This window comes from Echinops telfairi, unplaced genomic scaffold (assembly GCF_000313985.2).
Source record: "Echinops telfairi isolate 266 unplaced genomic scaffold, ASM31398v2 ScPeMD7_2010;HRSCAF=2546, whole genome shotgun sequence".
In the NCBI taxonomy this organism is placed as follows: domain Eukaryota; kingdom Metazoa; phylum Chordata; class Mammalia; order Afrosoricida; family Tenrecidae; genus Echinops; species Echinops telfairi.
Window position 1 is genome coordinate 24,014,188 of NW_022105908.1, and position 21,764 is coordinate 24,035,951.

The following is a 21,764-nucleotide window of genomic DNA, read 5'->3' on the forward strand; positions in this document are numbered from 1 at the left end:
TCACTCTCACCAGAGAAATCCGCCACTGGGCACAGGAAAGAAAATTTCACAGCCACACGCTGTTCTCTTAAAACGGCCAACACACACACACACACACACACACACACTATTTGAGCGAAACTGCATTTATGTAAAAATTCACTCTCACCAGAGAAAACCGCCACTGGGTGTACAAACTCAGACTGAGTTGTTTCAGGCTCAACTACTGGGAAACATGCATACTATGAGTGCTCTGCTCCATCCAGTGCAACTCCAGGTGGTTGTTGGTTTGTTTTTTGCAGGGGGGTGGGTAACCCCCTTGTACCTGTAGCTCTGAAGTAAAATTAAAAATGAAAATAAAACTATAAAGTTTTACTTATTTAAAGGATAATACTCAGATAGTGGTGATTTCAGTTTGGAAAAATACGTTTATGGCTCTTGAATAATTTTTTAATTGTGAGGGACAGCATAGGCCCTTCTGTCTCAAAAGTTTGCTCAACCCCTGCTCTAGAGTAATTCTTGTAACAGCTTTGCTTTAGAGAGATAAAATTCACATAACATATAATCCACTCATCTGAAGTATACAATTGCGTAGTTAGTTGAGGAGCTCAGGTGGTATCGTGGTTACATGCTGGGCTGCTGACTGCAATACCAGTGATTTGAAACCATTGGCTGTGCCACAGGAGAAAGACGAGACTTTTTATTCTTGGAAATTCACAGAGGCAATTCGACCCTGTGAGTTGGAATCAACAAGATGGCAGTGAGTTTGATTTTTTTTTAATGTTTATATGATAAAATAATAATTTATAAATTATCAAGGGTTGGGGGGGGCGGAGGGGGGAAATGAGCTGACACCAAGGGTTCAAGTGGAAAGTGTGTGTTGTGAGAATGGTGAGGTCAACATATGTACTAATGAGCTGGACACAAATGATGTATGTACGGATTGTGGTGATTTGTATGAGCCCCTAATAAAATGATTATTTAAAAGTATGTTCAGAGGGTTGTATAGTTATTATCCCAATAAATTCTAGAGTAGATATTTTCCTTTGAATCATTCTAGCCCCCCTGGCAGACTCTGTCACCCACATTGGGAAACATTGTTATGAAGATTACCTTTATGTAGCTGAGATTATTCAGCCTTGGGTTTGTGTTACTTGAGTTATACTTGCCATATCTAGTTGTTACTAAATAAAACCACGCTCAGAGCTCAGGGCCTTATGAATTACCGGCATCAAGATAACAAATAACACTGCGATACAAGAATGAATTCATGTACTACCCTGCTTCCCCGAAAATAAGACAGTGTCTTATATTAATTTTTGCTCCCAAAGATGTACTAGGTCTTATTTTCAGAGATGTCTTATTTTTCCATGAAGAATACGGTACACATTTCTTGTTGAACAGCAGAAAAAGGAAATTTATTACCTGTATATGGTATGGTAGTAGTTGTCATCACAAACCTGCATAACCAGACAAACTGTTAATCCTACAGTATCAAGAATTTCTTATTACTACCATTGTTTCCATGTACAACAATCTGTGGTACATTTACTCACTTATTTAATGACACTCATGCCATCATCTTCTGGAACATCATAACAATCCAAACCCTTATTTTTGGGAGGTCTTATTTTCGGGGGGGGTGCCTTATATTTCAGCAAGAGGCAAAATTGTAAGTAGGTCTTATTTTCGGGGGTTGTCTTACTTTCAGGGAAACAGGGTAGGGAAAAGATATTCACTGATGTTGTAGGGTAAGAGAACTTAACAAGTCAGACCAAGGAAATGGGAAAGTAGAAATTGATGAAGAAATAATGATTCAAGAACCTGAGGATAAAAGATTGTCATAGAAGCAAGGGAGAAAAATGAGTATGGAAGGTGCTATGGCCATTAGCTGTTGTGCGAGCCCAGGAAGGTTGTGGGACCAAGTTACCCAAAGCCATGTGTCATCCAGACCACTGTGTGGGAACATTGCAGGTAGCAGCAGAAGCCAGTTTCTTTGAACCAAGTAAAAGAATACCCAACTAATGAGGAAATGAGAGTAACCCCATTTTTAATTATTTTACATACCTGGGTTAAGAGGAGATTATTAGAAGGATATGTATTATTCAGATTAGGTTAGTTTTAAGGTGGGTATTATCAGTAATTGATGCTAAACTGTTGCCCAGTTATTTATGAGGAAATAGATTTAGAAGGTTTTTATTTAGTTTTTACACTAAAATGGCAAAGTGAATTAAAAAGCTAAATCGAATAAGAAGTTAAGAAGTGATTTTTTTAAAAAGAGTTGAGGATGAGAGGAGGGAGGGGAAAAAAGAGGGCTCAAGCATGAAGAAATGTTTTGAAAATGATAATGGTACCATATGTACAAATGAGTTTGATACAATTCATGCATGGATTGTTGTAAGACCTGTAAGAGCCCCCAATAAAATGGTTTATTAATTTTTTTAAAAAGAGTTGAATAGCAATTATTTGGTGAGTAGTTGAGATAAGAACTTTGGAGTTTCAAAGCAATAGACATGAAAAACTAAGGGAGACTAAAGACAAGTATAATGCAATATATAATTCTTAATTAGATCTTGTATCAGAAACCAAGATTACCGTTAAGAATGTTACTGGGACATTGAAATGAAAGGAAGAAGTAACAGACTGAAATCACTTAGGAAAAGAGCCACAACCTCGGAAAACCTAAAAGGAGCAGTCTTTCTTTGTCCTGTAGGATCACTAAAGGAGTCCTGGCAATACTGTCCATTAAGTATTGGGTTGCTAATTGCAAGGTTGGCAGTTCAAACCCACTAGCTACTTCTTCCCATAGGAAAAAAGGAGGCTGTCTGCCCCCGTACAGATTGATAGTTTCGGAAGCCCTAAGCCGTCAGAATAGGGAAGTCTTACCAGGTGAGTAGGAGTCAAAATCAGAATCTTCTGGGTGGCACTGGGTTTTGTCTTTTGGTTACAGGGTCCCTGTGAGTTGGAATCAGTTCAACAATAATGGGTGTGGTTTTAAGGATATACTGTTTCAAAGTTAAGTATCAGTGTAGTTACTATAATGTGTATCTTCTAAAAATAAGGATATTTTCTTAATACTCATGTAAGTACTACATGTATCTTTAATTCTAAAGTAAATACTGGAACCTTGTGAATGTCATATATGGTGGTAAATTTTCAATGGCAGTAAGGCATTTTTGTATATTTGAGTATATCACTTTGCTTCAAAATATAATTTTGCCTTTATGGGATTTAAAATTTTAATGAGAAAACTAGAAAACCATTAAATTCAAACTCAATATTTATTAATTTTGGACTATATACTTTCTGTTCATGAGGTACAAATCCAATAAGGGTCATTATTCATTTACATTATATGAGAGGGCTACAAAATTCCATTATCTTTTAATTCCACTTTTCTATGAACTTAAAAAAAAACCTGTATATGTACTGAGCACCATCTATAAGCTAGGTATAAGTTTTATGCAGATAAAAAAAGATGCTTATTTTCCCATTGGACTTATGTAAGTCCTGTGTATTTGGTAAAATCTATGGTCTTCCAAAGAGGTTAACAGATTCCAATTTAGAAAATAACTTTTGTGTATATTTAATGTTTTTTACACAGGTGCTGTGGAAACCAGGATTGCATTTGTAATAGACATTTTATGTATAACTAAATTACTGACATTGTAAACAACAGTACTTTTATTTTATAATTTTGCAGTTGATAAAAATGGTGATGTGTGCATTTCTATTCTTCATGAGCCCGGGGAAGATAAATACGGTTATGAAAAGCCAGAGGAACGCTGGCTCCCCATCCACACCGTGGAAACCATCATGATTAGCGTCATTTCTATGCTGGCAGACCCTAATGGGGACTCACCTGCTAATGTCGATGCTGCGGTAAGGTGGTCTTGTGCACACACTTTCTCACTCAGTCTCTTTAATAAAGCTCAACGGGGACCATACTATATAGTCTAGGAATTTATGTTTCATTACTCTCTAGAATAGCTCTCAGTTCCTCATCTTTCCTTGTTTGAAAAACACTCAGAGCCTTTACTCAGAGCCTTTGTTAGAGTATTAACAAAGCTCGCTGACTGAATTCATCTTTTTTCCCTGAACTAAAAACAGGCAAGGTAGCAAGGGTGATAACTACTTAGAAGAAAACCCATGGGAAATTTTTGAGAGAGTACGAATTACAATTTGTAAAATGATTGCCTAAAGCAGACCCCAGAGACGTGGAGCTCAGATGTACCCCCACCAGTCAGTCTTTTCCCTCCTTCTGACACAGCTGTCTCTTCGTGGTACTCTGCTCTGTTGGGCTGCACAGAGTTCACGGCCCTTGCTGCAGGGAATTGTTTTCGTAGGAAAGTCACAGGGTATAACCAGGTCGGAAGAGGTGCATGTAGGCAAAGTCAGGAACACGACTTTGAGGAGGAGACATTTCCTCCTTCATTGCAGGTTCTTTTTCTCTTGCTCCTGTGGTCTTTCGCCACTGAGGCTACTGCATAGCCCCTTCCAGGGCTGTCACTGTCTTCACTGCTACACACAGGTTCCTTCCCCTCTCTCTGTTTCTCTCTTCCTCCTTTTGCTTTCTGTCTGGCTTGCATGGAAAACCTCTATGGAGTTGACTGCCTAATACATAAACTTCTCATTTTCAAGGCACGACCTTCCCACTAGGGCCATGAACTAACCAGTCTGCTGTCTAACTGACTGACCTATCTCTTCTTGGTAGGAAGGGACACTTCATTTGCATGGTCCAGTAAAAGGGAGTTAGTTTCTTTTCCTACAGCCCATAATGACGAACAAGCTAATGCAAGAAAGATCCACGAAATCTGATTGTCTTGGTCAGGCGTCCATAAACTGTGGCCCGCCGAGGGCATTTATCCTGCCTGCTGGGTGTTTTTGCCCCCGTTTGTTTTTTTACTTCAAAATAAGATATGTGCATGTACATAGGAATTTGTTCATAGTTTTTTTAAAACTATAGTCCGGCCCTCCAACGGGTCTGAGGGTCAGTGAACTGGCCCCCTGTTTAAAATGTTTGAGGATCCCTGGTCTTGGTGATAAATTACAATATAGGATGTTTCTCTCAAAAATAACCTACAAACATTATTAGCAATTCATACCGTAAAACATCTTTAGCAGATTAGGATCAGTAAAGCGTTTTTGTACAGGTCACAAGGTGCCCACTTGTTATGAGCCAGTGTATGTATCTGCAGTTTCTAGTGTAATGAGCTTTGTAATGGTTGCTTTGTGTCTCCGGGTTGTCTGTAAGCAGACGTTTATAACTCAGGACTGCCTAGATTCCGCGCTGAATGTCTTTTGGTGCTTTAGTGCTCTTTTAGGTTGTTTAAGGTTACTTACTTTTATATGTTTACAGTGTCTGTAAATTACTAATGTCTTATTGTCACTACTAAAATTAATATTTGAGATTATAAAGAAAATTCGCATAAAATCACTTGATTACTTGTGTACCTACAGAAAGAATGGAGGGAAGACAGAAACGGAGAATTCAAAAGGAAAGTTGCCCGCTGTGTAAGGAAAAGCCAAGAGACTGCTTTTGAGTGACATTTATTCAGCAGCTAGTAACTTCACTTATTTCAGGGTAAGTATATTTTAAAACTCAGGTACTGCCTTGCTTTTTGTAAATGTTAGATGTGCTTTGGGAAATTATATGAATTGGTCATTTGAACTTCTTGTCAGTTTCGTTTTTTGGCAGTACTAGCCAGTAGCTTGCTGATCCTGAAGGACTTGGTGTAACCTGCTTGCTTTTCTCTTACCGTAGACCTGGCTTTAGGCATTCTGTGTTAGGATGGTGGATATGTTGGCCATGTTTTTCTTTTCCCTAATGGTGCAATTTCAAGCATTAAAGCCCCTTTGTACTTGTTTCTTCTGGTTTTTAACCTTTGGGCCTTCCCTGCTGACCACTGCTGGACACTAATGTGTCTTATACTCTCTCATAGTGTGAATTATGTGTGATAGGGAATAACTTTGATTAGTTTACTATTTTTGAGAGAAAGATCCTATATTGCAATTTATCACCAAGACCATCAAATATCATGGATCTTTCTTGCATTAGCTTGTTCATCATTATGGGCTGTAGGAAATGAAACTAACTCCCTTTTACTATATAATATAACATCATTTCCCAAGTTTATCTTAGGTCTAGTCTAGCACAGTGCCAAAGGTGGAAGGCATTTATTTGACTTGGAAGGAGGACACAGAATTGACCACATCTACATTTAGATTATTTGACTTTATATTTTGAAAAAACACCAAAAATCTTAAGTGATTAAAACTATTAAGAAATGCAACCTGTCAAGCTGCTGTACCTACCACCTCATTGAAGAAAGAGACCATTATTATACCTTTGATAGCCTCTGTATTCAAATACCCTCCTCTCTGATCTGCTTCTCATCTTCCCCAGTCTGCTTTATCATTCTTTTTCAGCATACTTTTACCAATCGTTTCATTTCGGAACAATAAATTACTAGTTTCTAAACGGTATATGTGGGGAATTTTAATGAATGCATTCTTTTGTGACTTTTATTGCTCAGTGTTATATTCTTGAAATTGATCCTTATTGTTATATGTGGAAATATTTCTCTTTCCACGTTTGTATTTCATTAGATAAATTACCTGTCTACTTTTGCTTCTCATTGCAGTTGCTTTTCAATTTGCGGCAAGCATTGCTTTTTGATGTGTATCCACCCTCCAGCCCTCTTAACCAGTTCTGACCCCAGCAATTTTTCCCACTGCACTTGTTTATCTCTGCTGAGTTCAATAATTTATTGCAGTGCCCACATAGACTCACAGACCATACTCACAATTACAGGGTTTATTACCAAAGTTATAATTCAGGATCAGAGATGCTCAGGAAAGACTACAATTGTTCCAGACAGGATAGCCTCTTCTCATATGTGCCCACAGGCATGGGCCACTCAGCCATGCAGTCCTTTGACCAACAAATGCCCAAAGGGCAACCCATCTGCCATAAGCCTCTGCACATGTAGCTTCCCCAGTTAGGGACTGGAAGCACTGTACTGCACAAATGGGCCTCCTGCCTGCAGGTGCTCAGCTTGCTCTAACTGTGGGCCAGGAATCCCAGCCCACCAGCTTATGCTCTGGCTTTTGATCCTGCCTGCAATCCCTCTGGTCGCAATTCCTCATGACTCACTGCTGGGTGTAATGTGTTCTAGTTCTTTAGAGTACAAAGGATGCATATCTGGATGTAGTAATATTTACCTTTGTAGCCTTTACTCCCACCGTCTTCCTGCATCTTGGCATGTTGTGCGGACCTCCCTTAATGTGTACTGCCCTTCCTTTCACCATGTTACTACTTTATTGCTCTCTAGTTCATGATTTTCTTTTCCTTCTCCTCATTGCCTTAAATAAATCCCCTTTCATCTAATTTTATTTATTTGGATTAATTTCTTTTATGTTTAGAACTAACTCCCTTTTAGGAACAACAAAGAAGTGAAAAGTAACAACTTTTGGAAGCTAATTTTATGCATAGCTGTACCTTATATATAAACTATACTTTATACATTTAGAAAGTACCCGAAGTATTTATTGTTTACCTTGCTATAGTATATTAAAAAGTAATTCAATAATACCAGCAAAGTCTCGGGGTTCTAGTGGCACCATGGTTAAGTGCTTGACTGCTAACGAAAAAGTTAGTTTTTGAACCCACTAGATGCTCCAGGAGAGAAAGAAGTGGCGGTCTGCTTCTGTCAATTGTGCAGCTTGGAAGACTGTGTGCTGCAGTTCTACTCTGCCTCATAGTCGAAATCGACAACAATTAGGCAGTAGAGCGGTCGTTCTCAACCTTCCTAGTGCCGCAACCCTTTCATACCGTTCCTCATGTGGTGGTGACCCCCCCACCCTGAAAATTATTTTCGTTACTACTTTATCACTGTCATTTTGCTACTGTTATGAATCCGGCGACCCCTGTGAAAGGGGCGTTTCCACCCCCAAACCACCCCCACTCCCAAAGGGGTCGTGATCCACAGGTTGAGAACTGCTGCAGTAGAAGGTCACAAATTTTGGGAAGAATTGTATATTATCAGCTTTACTGGAGTCTAGACTTAATTGACATACACATATATTGAAAATCGACTTATGAAGATTAAAATCTTGCCTATGTCAAGTTAGTATACAAAAACCAAGACAAAACCTCTTGTCATCGAGTCAGTTCCAGCCCATAGTAGTTCTGTAGAGGTTCCCAGAATCTATATAATCTGCTGAGCAGACAACTTCCTCTCTAGCTTGTGGAGCAGCTGGTGGTTTTGAACTGTGAATCAGCCCCGCACCTGATCCACACACAGGACCATCAGGGCCCCTTTCAGGAAGGTTCCACCTCCCCTTCGAAATGTTGGCTTATGGTACCTCACTGCGTAAAATAGATTAATGGCAAAACAATCTACCATATTACTAAGAAGAAATTAAATGAATAATTAACCTGTACTTAAAGAATAAGGAAACAGTAATTGGAAATTTTGACTAATTGAGATTAGCGCTGTTCACACATTAGGGCTCAAGTAGAAATGTTTTGAGAATGATGATGGCAACTTATGTACAAATGTGCTCATACAATTGATGTATAGATTGTTATAAGAGCTGTAAGACCCCCCCAATAAAATGATATATTTTTAAAAAAGGTTAAATGTACTACAGATAATTCCTTCATGAGTTGTAAGAACAGATTTGTACTATCGTGAAAATGGGTGACAGCTGATGTTCTTGATAGAAAACAGTCTTAAATGAAATTAAGCATACACTGATTTTATTGAGTGACTATTTTTTGTTACCTCATCTAACTTATTTATTAAGCCACTATTGAGCTCAGACTTAGGTATTAAAAAAGTATAGTACTTTAAACTGTGTTTCATTAATAAAAATTGAAGAAAGGAATTTGTATTTTATCAGATTGAAGTTCATCAGCAATAACTGGCCTAGCCAGTCAGGTTGCAGTATAGCAGTGACAAAACACACAACTTTCCCTAGTTTTTTAATGCTTCCCCCACCCGGTCACAACCCCAATTCTACCTTTCTTACAAATCTGGCTGGATCAGAGCATGTAAACTGGTACAGACAATAGCTTGCAACACAAAGAATCCAGGCATAGATAACCCCCCCAGGACCAATAATGAGAGTAATGATACCAGGAGGGTAAGGGGATAGTGGGGGGAGAAAAGGGGGACCAATCACAATGATTGACATATAACACCCCTCCCCAGGGGGACAGACAACAGAAAAGTGGGTGAAGGGAAACAGTGGTCGATGTAAAACATGGAAAAAACAACTATTTATAAATTATCAAGGGATCAATGGGGGGGCGGGGGGATGTGCGAAATGAGCTGATACCAAGGACTCAAGTAGCAAGAAAATCTTTTGAAAAGGATGATGGCCACATATGTACAAATGTAACTTGGTACAATGGATGAATGTATGTATTGTGCTCAGAGCTGTAAGAGCCCCCAATAAAATGATTTTTAAAAAAGAAAAAGAAGTACCTCTGGCTTACCTGTGGTCAGACATTCTTTGGGTAGCATTAGACTACTGAGTAATGTTCAAACTACTACTTAAGTTAGCATTCAGGTAAGTAAGTACCCAGCATGTTACTTGATTATTGTCTGTTTCCTAAAAATCGTATTTTCCCCTTATATAGTAATGCCCTTCTTTTTGATACAAATGTCAGTGTCAAGGATCTGGAATGTTTGACTCCTCCTTTTGCCACTTGTCAGATGAACTCCACATACATTTTACCTCTTTTATGAAACAATTACTCTTCATCTCCAAATTCTTGCCTTTCTGAAGCACTGTAACACCTGTAATTTACCTTTCCGTCGCATCTATTCGCTATTGAAGGTACCAGGCAATGGGAAACTAACCCTAAATAAGCATCTGAACCCCCAAGTGTGTTGCTGTGTAATGAAAAAGGAAATTATTTCAAAGTTGGGTTTTTAAAAATCACATCAGAAGGCATGACTTAATAGCTTCTAAAAATCGGTTCACTGTGGGGAGGAGACGAGCCAGTCAGGGTACAGTGTAGCAATGATGAAATGATGAAATATACAATCCCCCCCCACCCTCCCAATCATGATCCCAATTCTACCTTACAAATCCAGCTGGGCCGTAGGATGTACACTGGTACAGATAGGAACTGGGAATCCAAGACAGATGAACCCCTCAGGACCAGTGGTGAGAGTGGCAATACCAGGAGTGTGGAGGGAAGGTGAGGGAGAAAGGGGGACCAGATTACAAGAATTTACATATAACCTCCTCCCTGGGGGACAGACAGTAGAGAAGTGGGTGATGGGAAACCTCGGATGGTGTAAGACATAACAAAATAATAATTTATAAATTATCAAGGGTTCATGGGGGGTGGGAGACGGGAGGAAGGGGGAAAAATGAGCTGATACCAAGAGCTCAAGTAGAAAGCAAATGTTTTGAGAATGATGATGGCAACATATGTACAAATGTGCTTGACACAATGTATGTATGTATTGTGATAAGAGTTGTACGAGCCCCCAATAAAATGATTTAAAAAAATAATAAAAATGGGTTCATGCTTTCATTTACCTGCATCATGCACAGAATATGGTATTCTATGGTCAGTCAATCAAATATTTGAATGAAATAGTTAATCATCTTTTTAAAAAGTTGCCTGCATACATGTTATTATATTTATTTACTTAAATGTCAAATTATACTATAGAGTACCTATTCTGTTGCAGTGTATCAAATTTATCTATTCTAGCCTTATTATCCTTGCTCTAGAGCAGTGGTTCTCAGCCTGTAGGTTGTGACTCCTTTGGGGGGGTGTCAAACGACCCTTTCACAGGGGTCGCCCGATTCATAACAGTAGCAAAATTACAGTTATGAAGCAGCAACAAAAATAATGTTATGGCCGGGGGTCATAACAACATGAGGACTGTATGAAAGGGTTGCGGCCTGAGGAAGGCTGAGAACCGCTGCTCCAGAGAAAAGGCGTCTTGGTGGCATGGGCTGGTTATGTACTGGACTGCTTACTGCAAGCTTAGCAGTTTGAACACCAAACCACCAGCCGTTCTGAGGCAGAAAGACTGTAAAGAGTTACATACAGTCTTGGGAACTCACTGGGGCAGTTTTACCCTGTCCTGTAGGGTCACTATACATCGACATCGACTTACTGGCAATGAGTTTGATGAGAGAAAAGAAAACCGTGTTTTTCCTGTACAATATTGAGACTTTTTCTCTGTTTAGAATACATTTTATTCATCGTGAGGGGAAATACAGATTTTTCTGTGTCTGCTGCAAGGGCTGATGCTATTCACAGCTGGGCCCTCGCTGTGAAAGGCTAGGTTGCCTGGTCTGGTTTTAGGCATTTAATAACCTTCAGCCGTCAGTCATCTCTTGGGGGGTTTCTGCAACATCACTTAAGAACCATTTTTAAATGGTTCTTTTGTAGACCCGAATTTTCTCACAGTTTGTATAATAGGGGAATGATTACTGAATGCCCAAACTCTATACCCAGTTCTCCTTAATCCCTGGGGATTAATTGACCAGGGATTAATTTAGGTGTGATGTTGTCTCTGGAAAAACATTCAAGTAATATTACCTAAAAGCTCTTTCCTAACAATGTCTCTCGAGTTTCAGTGTGTGTCTGTAGTCTCCTAATACACCATGCACACGTCGGCCTCGCTGGGTGTGCATGGTGGGTCCCAGTGTGGGTGTGGGTGACGTAGGCAGGGGCAGTGCTTTGCCTGTGCATTTACATTCACCATTGGTACAGAGAGGTCTACCCCTTTTGTAATGAGGTTTTGTAATAGTTCTATTTTCTGTGCCCTACCCTGGTGAGGTGGTTTAGATGATGGAAATAGGCAAATGCAGGCCTGCAAAGTTGCTTCCAGCTTTGTTGGCATGGTTCGATTTGGGTGATTAAGATTGGTAAGTTGACTCTGAACTTTAAAAGACACACAAACGTTACCGTATCAGATGTGGGTAGTATGTTTGCTATAACTCTTAAATATGTTGGGTGGCTTTGTATGAAATTAAAAATTATCCCTCTTGAATTCTCAGTCACATTTTGTGTTCTTTGTGCTTGGCAGCAGGTATGGTTTCTGAGTGTCTTGAAACACTCGACTCAAAGCTATCATAGGTGTTCTCCCCTCCCACCCCCAAGTCATAAGTACGAAGCACACATCAGTATAATAAAGGCTTTGGAAATCCCGATCATTAAGTGAGACTTTATTTATAACACAAACAAGTGTACAAATGAGAATATTCGTCTGTGTTTTTGCTAACCTTTAAAACTGTAAAGTCTGCCCCTTACTGGTTGTGGGACCTTGCTTCACGTTTCTCTGTAAAACAGGAGGAAAAGGGAGCGCCTTCCTATGGCAGTTGTCAGCATGAGTCTGTTTTGTGGAGCAGGCTGTAGACTGCTTGACATATAACAAGCACTCAATATGATGGTGGTAGTTTTTATTTAGATAGGAGTTTTTACTTTCAACCTCATTAAAGAGATGGGGACAGAGATTCATTTGTGGAAGGCCCCATGGATAAAATGGTTTTAACTTGAATCTAGAGTATTGTATAGACTTAAGAAGTTTGGGCATCTTATTTCTAAGTTTCAAATTGAGTAAATAATTCGTAATTCACTATTTGTTTGTCTGAACTAATTACATAATGTGTTTTTTCTGTTGTAGGTCTCCAATTGAGAAACATGGCACTGTTTCCCCTGCACTCTACCCACCTATTGCTGGACTTCTGTTGTAACAAGTTGGCAAACACTGGCTGGACTGGGCTGCAATAAAACATGCCAGTTATCAATGCTGCCAAGAGCCTAACCAGTGCCAACTTAGAGACGATTACGCATTTTGAATTCTAATGAACTGTTTTAACCTTCAGGAAGAACTGTAAAGACGTGTACATAGCACAACTTGATCCGGATAATATATATACTGTTCATGTACATCCACAAATACACCTTGTACCAAATAATGCTTTCTTGTAGTAGAATAAGAATCGTGTATATTCTTAAAAGATTTTAGCAGGGTTTCTTTCCCGATTCATCGTTTCTTATCCGTTTTAAGACTCCTTAAAGCATGTCAGATGAAAAGCAATTAGGATTTGAAAGTTTCCATTTAATTTCCTTTTAAACCACTGAGGCTTCATTAAAACCTTTCCACTTGTTTACTACACTTTTGTATCTTCTTCGTTTTGGCACAGTCCCCTTTGCTTTCCATCCCTCTGTCTTCTCAAATCATTTAGTTCAAATACCGAAACACGTACTAAGCAACTACTTGAGTTTCTAATGACGACTTCGGAGAAGTGGTCATCACTAGGTGCTTTGTCCTTTTTGTACTCTAGTTGCACCCATCTCTCTGATTGGATGTAGCAATAACCTTTTTGGCTGTTGAGAGCTCTTGAACCCAGTCATGACCCTCAAGAACTAAAGAGTTGGTTCTGAATTCAAGTTCCTGAAATTTACCCTAACCATTCAGGATTCTGAATGCCACTCCCTCTCCTCCCAGCCCCCTCCAGTTGCCTGATGTTAAGGTTGGATACATAAAGCATGCACAGCGGTCGGCCTTCCACTTCACGTCTGGGTTTGCTATCACAAATGCTGTTTACCCTCCAACCCAACTCCTTCCTCGGCCCTTCATCCTTCCTGGCCTCTGTTCTTCACTGCAGATTTCCCCTCACCTATTGTACAAAGAAATTGCAATGTATATTTTCATGTAATTTGATTTTGGAATTCTGTCACCTTATGTAGTGAGTTCTTCCAAAATACAATTTTTTTTCCAATAATTGTCAAGTTGTTGGCTTTTCTTGTATTGAATGGAGGTAATAATACTGAAGCCAGAGAAGTGCAGTTTAGAAAAATCTCAGGTTGATTCCTTATGCAAACAAATGTAATACTTGAACATCACCTGGTCATGGCAGTCTATATATTGGGTTCTACATGAATTCTTAGGCGAATCTGAAAGCTTTACAGAGGGGAATGCTTTGCTATTCTGTCACCAACATAGCGCACTAGGATTTGATGAATGAGCATAAGTATATTCCATAGCCTATAGTTTTCTAAAATGACTTTAGATATTGGTAAAATGAACGTGTGTAGTATTCAAGGCAGGTGTACAGGTTCTTCTGTATTTGTTGTGAGGTTGGGTATGGGGAGTAGTCTTTGGCATAGAACGGGTAGAACATGAGGGAATACCAGGCAGGCATAGTGTGTCATTGTGAGAAACAGTGCATCTCAGCTCAGTGGGGTTAGAGAACTGCTGAGGTACATGAGAGTAAAAAGATGGCTGCTAGCAGCCCAGGCCTCCACAAACTTGGTATGCTCTTGCTTCAGCGGAAGTAAAACGGTTGAAAATGCAGTCACAGTAGCGAGTGATTCTCTAAAATCCCTGTCCTCACCTCAGAAGTGTTGATGAAAACCCAGAAATGTGTAGTGACTGAAGGTAAAAACGGTTAGGGTTGAGTCACTGGAGCCCTGTTTTCTTCACGAACTGAGTTATAAAAAAAAAATCCCCTGCCCCTCCAAGACTCAATGAAAAAATGATTGCCCCAAAATGCCAGCACTGAACACCTACTTGGGACTTGGGACACCATCCCTCTTAAGTCAGAAATCAGTCACATGGTGGTTGCTGGTGGCAAAGTGGGAGTCTGAATTTTGCTCTCCTCTCGCTGTAATTACAGTCCATTGAGTCAAAACCTTGGATTTGGCCCTTCAGGGAGTAGCAAATAGCCTAGTAACTCAGGGACAACTGTTAGTGAACTTCAAGTGCCACTTTAGTGCAGTGACTTTGGTTTAACCATGTGTTTTCTTTTTTAAAGGCTAGATCTAGGGAGTGGGGAGAGAGCCAGGAGCTGGGTGCACCCCTCTCTCCACCCAGCTTGGCTCCATGCTGACACACAGCCTAGAGAGATGCCAGGACTTCTTTTCCTCTGTGCCTTTCTCAGTGTCCAGTCGGCTGTGTGGATTTAAATGCTTCTACATTTGATGTGAAGCCGCACTCGGGTGACACTGACTCAGGTGGCTTTTACCCCACCCGTACCTCATCATCAGTGTGAGGCGATTACTCTCTGCTTAGGAAAAGGATCCCCCACCCACCCCTAGCCCCCGACCTTGTGTCAGTGATCAACAACATCTCTATATTTTTATGGGTAGTAGGACTGTGGACAGAGTCTCCTAAATTTACTCCCATGTTCGTAAAAAATTCAAAGGTTTCAGCCTGTACTTGTACTGGGTGGATGATCTCAATGACTTTCTGGTCTCGTCTTGTGAGTTTAAAATCCAGGATTTTCCTTGTCATTATAAGATAATATCTTTGCTGGGTTATTCCACTAGGTCTGTGGTCCCTTGGGTGTCATATTAATGGCCTTTATTCTCAGTTGTGAACTTTTGTCTTACATCTGCTCGCTCACCCCCTACAAATCTACCCACTCAGGGTTGCGGTGCCTGTGTATCTTCGCCTGTCTGGTCTCCAGTTGGTGGAATTACCTTTTTTTTTTTTGTACTGCCACTTCTCAGCATCTCTGAAATTTGACATAATATTGCTTGGTTCCAGTTTCTTTTTTTTTTTTTAGTTCTGTAATTTGTTGATTGTATTTAACTATGTGAGTTCTGTTGTGATGTTTACTGTATTGTAAAGCACCTCAATCATGTGATGGGTGCTCTATAAATCAATAAATGATGACTTAGAGGCTGTATCATGAGCTATTTTGGTTTTAGGATGCAGGTCTCAAAAGCAAGTTGTGGGATTCTATCTATATATGAACAGCACAGCACATGGTGCCTCAGGGTCCACAGGGGAACCTTGATTAAGAACTTTTAAACATTAAAAAAGGAACCAGAGAGTGGGAAGGTCACCGATTTCCAGTGGAGTCACAGCAGCATTTTAAAATGTCCAGTGTGGGACCAAGCACCACTCTGTACAGTTGGACTTGAACCATAAGTGAGTGCACCCTGGAGTTTTAGTTAATAAGGTTTTACCTTTGGCCTAAACTAGCTCTACTATAAAGATAAGCCAAAAAGGCCAAGAACCCAGATTTAAACATCCACTGGAAGGGACCCTGGACAATATTTCAACCAGGACCTTCCCTCAATTAAGTATGAGGAAAAGGTCCAAACCTCAGCCCCCGGGTCACTTAGAAAGCAGTTGTAAAAGCAGCAGAGCTGCTAGTATATATTTTCTTGTATAGAGATTACTGTCTAGCTTATCATTCTGAACCTTTCTAAATCATGCCCAAACCATTGCCTTCACTGTCGTGTGCAGTTCATTGTGACCCTGTAGGGCAGGGTAGAACCAGCCCAGAGAGTCACCATGGTAACAGAATGTCTTAGTTTTTTCCTGTGGAGTGGCTGATGGGTTGGAATCTCAGTCCTTTTGGCTAGTTGAGGGCACAAAAGAGGGCAGGGTTTCAAGAAATGCATGGGAAGAATGGAATTGAAGGGATTTTCCCACGACCATTTTGAAGCCCCCTCAGAGATCATAGATTTATGATGTGACATATGGAAAACTTTGAGGCTTACCAGGTGCCAGTAAGCTATTGCCTCTTCCAGCCCATGGCCAAGTGCGAAGCAAGGAAACAGCTTTGGAAAGATTATTAGGGACCTTGTGCTCCATTTAATTTTCCCAATTAACTATATTTGGGATAAAACTGTCCTTTAAGATGATACTCCTATAAAAAAAAAAAAAAGATGCTCCTAAACCTTGCAGATAAGTTTTATACATAATTATCTGCTCGTGGTATATAGCAAAAGTTCTACCTGTGTGCTGCTTTCAATGTGAATGAGCTGGTTTTTTGACTCCCTACTGTGTGCAAGGCTTTTAAGGCAAGGGCCCATTGATTTTTTTTTTTTAATCCCACTCAAGATCAGGTTGGGAATCACCTTATCAAATTTAGTGAGTTCATTTTTTCAGAGCGCTGCAAACACCCTCAGGATTCAGTTTGCAAAACAAATGACATTCTAGGATAAGAAATTCTGATTTGCTTGGTTTCGGGTGAGGGTAAACCAGTTGCAAAGGGAGGATTTGACTTTCTGGTTCCAGCCAGCACTGCAGCTCGGGTTAGGGAATGATGGACACTTGACCCCACCAGTATCAGCATCAGGTTGGCCAAGGCCGATTCCTGCAAGCCACTGGTCAGACGTGACTCCACCCTTCTCTACTAATTCTGACACCAGGCAGTTCATTGGACGTTAACAGGGCTAGAAATGCTCAAGGTAGTTCTTCCAGTCGGGATAGCCTCTTCTCAGTCTTTCCCACAGGGGCACTTCTCTGCTTCCTTGGCCTGTGCCCTGCTAGGGCCATGTTAAAAATTCACAGACTTCTTTTTAGTGTTACCAGTAAATGCCCCAAAGGCCATTCACTCAACTCAAAGTCCCTCCATTCTAGCTCCCCAAGTAAATGCTTGGAGGCACTCCACAACTGATCCTCCTGCCCAAAGGCACCCGGCTTTGCTGGCTACGTGGACCAGGAACCCCAGCATTTGGCTCTGCCCTTGCTTCTGCTCTGCCATCATAACTTGCTTTCTGAGGAGGTCCGATGCACAGTGACCTCAGGGCCCAAAGGATACTGTCCCCTCTTGCCTCTTCTTCCTCCATGGTAGCAAAGTCCTCCAATCTCTTCTTTGGAGGTGGGTGTTTGAAACGGCAGGTTGGCAAAACTGACCAATCCCCTCATTAGGGTTCCAAGTTTTGACAATCACAACCCAGTAAACACCCACAACTACATCCTAGCATTATATCAGTATCTTCCCCCACCTTCCCTTACCCAGAGGCCTCAGGGCAGAATTGTTTGGTGGGAGGTAAAGACTGGCTAGACACCACAATTCGGTGACTCGCTGCATGGCCTGCCCATGGAGACGGACCAAACTGAACGGGGAAAGGGAGTGAAAGACACACCTGGGACAGAGGACCTACCCAACGAGGAAAATTTGATTCCCTCTTCCCGGCCAGATCCATTCAGAATACAGAAGGTCCACAGTGACCCCTCTTCACAAGAGCACTAGAAATCAAATTCAGTTAGCGAGCCCCTATTGATGACAGGCTTGTGCTAGGTGGGTTTTACAATAAATCTTGATAAATTCTAGGGAGGATCCTACAAATCGCATGTCTGAGGAAACAGGTTCAGAGTAATTGGCCAAGTCGGTGGAGCAAATTAATTGCATAGCCAGGATTCAACTTAGAACTCTCCTTGTGTTTCCATGTTTGGGGTATTGCCATCTCTTACTTGTAGGTGAGGAAACCGGAGCTCAGGCGCAATGATGTTTCTAAGGTCTCACGGAGAACACATCTAACTGCACTATCAGTCTTGTCACTCTCCCCACCTCTAAGCCATGACTTCCCCTGCCTCCTCAGAATCTTTTTGCCTGTGCTCTTGAACTGAAGCAAGTCAGCATTTAGCTCTTCCTGTACTTAATGTTTCTTGTCTGAGACAATGCCACACAAAGTTCCTCTTATCTTTTAGCCAGCCCTGAGCTAGGTTTTAAAATGAACCATGTTCCTATGATCAGATTTTTCAAAATCTTCCTACGTAGGGTTCTCTGTGTTTAATGTAGTGTGATCCACCTAAGCCTGCTTGCTATTGGAGTGCATCAAGCACAACGCCGGCTTTGTAGGCTTTACAAAAATCTTCATTCAGAGAGCAGTTGGGGGATTCAAGCCAGTAGGAGTCCCCGGGGACAGGGTTATATTGAAGTCAGTTCTAAGAGGAGTGAGTTCCTTTCTCTGATAGAGGCCTCCTTGAGGATAGGTTGGGACGAGATAATCAGGCCCCTGAGCTGGTTACATCTTCATGGAGAGTTCTGGTTTGGCTGCAGGCATCTGGATTCGAGGGGCACACACACAAAACTACCAAACTCACTGTCATTTAGTCCATTCTATCACAGTGACCCTATAGGTCTCGGGAGAACTTCCCCAGTGGGTTTCTGAGACTATAAACTCTTTTTGGGAATAGAAAGCCTCATCTTTTCCTCATGGGGCAGCTGGTGGTTTCAAACTGCTGACCTTGACATTAGCAGCCCAACCTGTAACCAGTCACGAAGCCTCCTCATAAAAGAGCACAGACTTGGCTATTTCTGCATGTGTGATGCCCTAAGGGAGAAGACCCTTAGTTTTCATTAAATTCTCAAAGGAGATCCTTCACCTTCCACATCATTAGAGACCATGGGTCTCTTAATGAACCTGCTGGAGAATCAGCCTGCAGGGTGAGTCTGATGGGGACTTGTGCATGTTCAATTTTAGCAAATCAGTTGCAGAACCAAATTTATGTCCTGTTCTTCTGACTCTCAGAGTGGTAGCCATGTTATTATTTCACCAAACATTCTGAGCACTTGCTATATACCAGATCTTACGGAGATTTGGTAGTGCAGAGGAATCTGTCGGGCTATATAAGGTCAAACCCATCAGCTGCTCTGAGAGAAAGATGAGGCTGCCTGCCCCTCTAAAGATGAGCTATACACCAGGGACCAGTAGCTATGACAGTACTTCCCAGCTACGTTTATGTCATTTTTACCTTATCACTCAGAAAATACTTGCAGGATACTCATATAAACTGATGCAACTACTTGTGGCCAGAGGATGGTTTGCCTGTCACACCTACAAACTTTTTGACACAGAAGCCTTGAACCATGGCATCTCCACTGAGCCCAATCGCTTCCCCTGCACCTCCCTGGCCCACACCTCCCTCACCTTTTAATTTCCCACCCTAAGTAGATCATTTCACCTGAGCTCACATTGTACTTAAACGTTTCAGGATCTTCCCGTTCCATCTCCCAGTTGTCTGTCAGCTACAAGCCCTCCTTCCTCAACGTTTAATCTTTGACCTTATACTTCCATCACCTAGATTCCAAATTTCTTCAACCTACCTCACTACCCACTAATGTGTAACTGTGGCAGGACCTAAAGTTTCTCAGTCTCCAACTTAGAAGTGTCTTCCTTTTCAAACACCTTCATCCTGTGTTCTTTCCATCAACCTATCATCTGTTATTCTTGGCTATCCTCCCAGGTAGTCAGCCCCTTGTAATCCTTAACTGTGGATGCTTCTAGTGATGGGCAGCATTCATATTCCTTTTTGTTTTGTTCAATTGCTACACATGCATGTTTTTTTAAATCATTTTACTGGGGCCTCGTACAACTCTTATCACAAGCCATACATCCATCGTGTTGAGTACATTTGCACATTTGTTGCCATCATCATTCTCAAAACATTTTCTTTCTACTGGAGCCCTTGGTATCAGGTCCTCATTTTCCCCCTCCTTCCCTGCCCCTCATGAACCCTTAATAATTTATAAGTTATTATTTTTTGGCATTCATATGCTTTTGATTTGCCTGTAAGTAAAAGATAAGTTTTGAGCACCTCGTGCTATTCAGCTGCATTACTATTAGCCCTCTTTTTGCTATTGTCAGTCATCTTGTCATCACCACCCTTCCTGCATTCACGGAAGACTAAGCACCAGGGCCGTGAGCTTCCTTTCTTCTACATCTAATTTCCCTGACTTCTCAATTCAACTTCAAGAAACCCTCCCCTGGGGCCTTGTCCTGGACTGGTTGTCTCCTGGTGCTTGGCCCTCTTAGCCACTGAAGGAAGTCCAGACCGTCAGTTTCCCTAAAGGGTTTTCTTTCTCATTGCCGTCTAGTTGATTCCAACTCTTAGTGTCCCTATAGGACAAGGTAGAGCTGCTTCTGTGGGTTTCTGAGACTATAACTCTTTATGGGTGTAGAAAGCCTCATCTTCCTCCCGAGAAGCGGCTAGTGGTTTTGAACTGCTGACTGGTTAGCACCCTAACAAGTAACCACTACGCCAGAGCTTCAGAAATCCCATGTAGGGTCGTTAGCAGTCAGACTTGACTCGATGGCAGTGTTTGGTTTTTAATTTTAGGGTGGTTTTTTAAATTTTTATTCACTAAACCCCAGTTTTACCACACTCATCACACATACACAAACCCATGTGAATTGGTGGCGAGTCAATTCCAAGTCGTGGCCTCGTGTGTTCAGTGTAGAACTGTGCTCCATAGAGTTCTCAAAGGCTGTGCTCTTCTGGAAGCAGATCTTCAGGACTTTCTTCTGACCCGCCAACTTTTCCCACTCAACTGTTTGTGCCTCCCAGGGACTCTAGCTGGCAGCGAGTTGGCCCCGGCTCACGGCTGTGACCTTTTGGAAGTCGATTTGCCAGGCCTTTCTTAAGTCTGCAAGCTCCACTGAAACCTGTTCAGTATAACACGGAAGCCTCCACTGAGGTACAGGTAGTGACTGCCCATGAGGTGTGTTGATCAGAAATTAAACCAGGGTTTCCTGCATGGAAGGGGGAAAATCCTACCATCGGACTACCAATGCACTTCACTCTGAGCACTAGAAGACTAGATTTTCTGCTCCCCTAAAGATTGAGTCTCAGAAGCCCTATGGAGGGTTGCTTCGGGCTGGAAGCAACGCAATGACAATGCACTTGGTTTGACTTTGGTATCGTTTCTCGACTTCTAAACAGCCTCTAGTCATTCTGCACCATGTGTTTCATTTTACCCAAGCTGCATCCTCAATTTCCTTTGCCAACAGAATCCTATGCCCCGGAGAGGCACTCTTTATTTATAAATAAATAAATGAACATATATATATATATATATACATATATATATGTGTATATATATATATATAAAAAACTTGGTGATACTGGTTACACTTTTCATAGTGGGTCAGTGTTATTATTTATTCTGGTTCTTCAGTTTCTCTTAATCTGGCTCCCTGCCCCCCTGCCCCTTTACTTTCTCATCTTTGGACTTGGGTAAATGTTGGCTCCTCGGTCTCATATAGATGA

General features: G+C 41.2%; 1 protein-coding gene across 1 annotated transcript in view; it reads left to right on the forward strand.

Annotated features, from left to right (window-relative positions):
• The window catches only part of UBE2G1 (ubiquitin conjugating enzyme E2 G1), a 107,197-nt gene extending 91,539 nt beyond the window's left edge, over positions 1 to 15,658 (forward strand). Inside the window, exons 4-6 of the mRNA XM_004716193.2 lie at positions 3,683 to 3,861; positions 5,440 to 5,563; positions 12,648 to 15,658. Coding sequence (XP_004716250.2) covers positions 3,683 to 3,861; positions 5,440 to 5,526 — 266 coding nt within the window. The 3' untranslated portion in view covers positions 5,527 to 5,563; positions 12,648 to 15,658. The remainder of the gene's footprint in view (positions 1 to 3,682; positions 3,862 to 5,439; positions 5,564 to 12,647) is intronic.
• The last annotated feature ends 6,106 nt before the right edge of the window (positions 15,659 to 21,764 follow it).